The sequence below is a fragment of the Oxyura jamaicensis genome, unplaced genomic scaffold (genome assembly GCF_011077185.1).
Source record: "Oxyura jamaicensis isolate SHBP4307 breed ruddy duck unplaced genomic scaffold, BPBGC_Ojam_1.0 oxyUn_random_OJ87621, whole genome shotgun sequence".
Taxonomy (NCBI): Eukaryota; Metazoa; Chordata; class Aves; order Anseriformes; family Anatidae; genus Oxyura; species Oxyura jamaicensis.
In genome coordinates, this window is record NW_023311786.1 from 2,301 (window position 1) to 4,799 (window position 2,499).

At 60.1% G+C, this 2,499-nt stretch overlaps 1 protein-coding gene across 2 annotated transcripts; it reads left to right on the forward strand.

Moving 5' to 3' along the window:
* Positions 1 to 243: 243 nt before the first annotated feature.
* LOC118160098 (interferon alpha-inducible protein 27-like protein 2A) lies at positions 244 to 2,455 on the forward strand. 2 transcript variants are annotated; one of them, XM_035314632.1, is made up of 3 exons: positions 244 to 307; positions 1,656 to 1,817; positions 2,205 to 2,455. In XM_035314632.1, the coding sequence occupies exons 1-3, from the start codon at positions 259 to 261 to the stop codon at positions 2,291 to 2,293; spliced, it is 300 nt and encodes a 99-aa protein (XP_035170523.1). In that variant the 5' UTR covers positions 244 to 258; the 3' UTR covers positions 2,294 to 2,455. The 2 variants fall into 2 exon arrangements, with proteins under 2 accessions (XP_035170523.1, XP_035170522.1); XM_035314631.1 differs by lacking the exon at positions 244 to 307 and adding an exon at positions 1,289 to 1,352.
* Positions 2,456 to 2,499: the final 44 nt, after the last annotated feature.

Genomic DNA, 2,499 nt, shown 5'->3' on the forward strand with positions numbered 1-2,499 from the left:
TGACGAGCGTAAGGGCGGCCCCGGGGCGGAGCTGGGTGGGATGGGGCGCTCCCTGCTCCATCTTTTATCCCTGTTATTGGGGTGCTGAGGGCAGACCGGCACTGCAAGCACAGCAGGCAGGTACGGCGGGTCCTGCGCGTGGAGGGAAGCCTGCAGGAGGTGGTGGACGGGGCAGCTATCAGTCCTGCAGCAACTTCTCTGCCTGGGGGGTGAGCTCTGCCCACTCTGAGTGACGTTTTCTCCACTTTTGTCCTAGCAATGACAAGTGAAATCGCAAAAGTGATTATTGGGACCACCGCAGGAGTAGGTAAGTGGCTGGCCCCTGGCTTGGCCATGGAGGACCCATGTCATGGGGTGGGTGAGCAGAGCTCGGGGGCAAGCACTGCCCCGTGCCTGGGCTGGGCACCCGGTAATGCTTCATCTGGGCTCTGGTCTGCTGGGGAACCCGTCACCAGCCACTGCTGCAGCCCTGTGTGCCTTCCCCCTTCTCCCTGGGGATGGGGCGTCCCGACCCTGTGTCCCACAGCCCTCGCTCTTTGCTCTGACACCCCATCTTCTTGGGATGGGACCTGGCATGTGGGTAGCAGATGTGTCACTGTCCCTGCTGCAGGACTGGCGCTCTATGGTGTCCCGGCATGTGTCTCTGCGCTGGGGCTTAAGGCGTCCGGCATCGCCGCGGCGGCCGTTTCACCGAACATGATGTTGGCGGCTGCCATAGCCAACAACGGAGGAGTGGCTGCTGGCCGCATCATGGCCTTGCTACAGTCGGTTGGTGAGTGGTGGGGTGCTGAGCTGTGCTGGGACAATGCCCGCAGGGTTGCACATGCAGGAGTGACGGGGTTGTGAAATCAGCTTGCTGCAGAGCCTGTGCCCTTCAGTGCGTCCTTGGGTTCATCAACCCAAAGCTATGGGGAAGGGATAAATCCTTGGTGTACCAAGAAGAGTCAGGACTTGCTGGGATACAGGACCCCATGCTGAAGACATCTGAAAATGTCTGCTCTTCACATCGGGTCCCTGCTGTGACCCCGTGGATCCCCAGCAAAACCGCCCTGGTGTCTGCATTCATTTCCATGGATCCCCCCACAGACCCCTGGGTCTCTCCTGTGACCCCCCTGTATCTGAGCCTCCAAATAAAGGTGTTGGATCCTGGTGTGGTTTAACCTGAGCCCCACACAGCCGCTTGCTCACTGCCCCCGTGGGGTGAGGCAGAGAGTCAGAAAGGTAAAAGTGTCGCCCATGTGGCTTTTCTACAAAAAAATGCCCACTCTGAGTGATGTTTTGTTTTCTATCTTAATTCTTAGCTATGGGAAGTAAAATTGCAAAAGCGATTATTGGGACCACCGCAGGAGTAGGTAAGTGGCTGGCCCCTGGCTTGGCCATGGAGGACCCATGTCATGGGGTGGGTGAGCAGAGCTCGGGGGCAAGCGCTGCCCTGTGCCTGGGCTGGGCACCCGGTGATGCTTCATCCAGGCTCTGGTGTGCTGGGGAACCTGTCACCAGCCACTGCCGCAGCCCTGCATACCTTTCCCCTTCTCCCTGGGGATGGGGCGTCCCGACCCTGTGTCCCACAGCCCTCGCTCTTTGCTCTGACACCCCATCTTCTTGGGATGGGACCTGGCATGTGGGTAGCAGATGTGTCGCTGTCCCTGCTGCAGGACTGGCGCTCTACGGTGTCCCGGCATGTGTCTCTGCGCTGGGGTTTACGGCGGCCGGCATCGCCGCAGGGTCCATAGCTGCCAAGATGATGTCGGCGGCTGCCATAGCCAACAACGGAGGAGTGGCTGCCGGCAGCATCGTGGCCGTGCTGCAGTCGGTCGGTGAGTGGTGGGGTGCTGAGCTGTGCTGGGACCATGCCTGGAGGGTTGCACATGCAGGAGTGACGGGGTTGTGAAATCAGCTTGATGCAGAGCCTGTGCCCTTCAGCGCATCCTTGGGTTCATCAACCCAAACCTGCAGGGAGGGGATAAATCCTTGGTGTAGCGGGAAGAGTCAGGACATGCTGGGATACAGGACCCCATGCTGAAGACATCTGAAGACATCTGCTCTTCTACCAGGTGCAGGGCCGTGCTCGGGGAGCAGAGCCCCTGCACAGTGGTGCACAGGCATGGGTCAGGAGAAGTCCTCGCTTCTCTCTGTCCTGTGCTCTGTCCCGCAGCAGTGAGCACCGATGGGCCCAGGCCTCATGCCTCTTTCTGTCCTTGCAGGAGCCGCGGGACTCCCTGTTGCTGCCAAAATTGGGCTGTCCTCAACCCTGGGGTGGCTCGGTGGTCAAGTTGGAGCCCTGTTCTTCTAGGGGAGCACAGCTCCAGGTGGCAAACCCAAGGAAAGCCAGGAGGAAGGGGATGGCGCCAGGAAGCACCCTGCCAACGCACCAGCTCCTCTGCAGCCGCGCAGGGAGCTGCCGACCCGCTTGAGCACTGAGCACATGGGAAGTAATAAAAATGGCTTTGCAGGATGGGTGTTGTGGTGGCTCGTGTGTGTCTGTGTCAGGGGTGTGTG

Coding starts and splice junctions, on each gene's coding strand:
- LOC118160098 (XM_035314632.1), top strand. CDS start 259: ATGACAAGTGAAATCGCAAAAGTGATTATTGGGACCACCGCAGGAGTA. Junction 308..1,655: donor TGGGACCACCGCAGGAGTAG/GTAAGTGGCTGG, acceptor TCCCTGCTGCAG/GACTGGCGCTCTACGGTGTC. Junction 1,818..2,204: donor GGCCGTGCTGCAGTCGGTCG/GTGAGTGGTGGG, acceptor CTGTCCTTGCAG/GAGCCGCGGGACTCCCTGTT.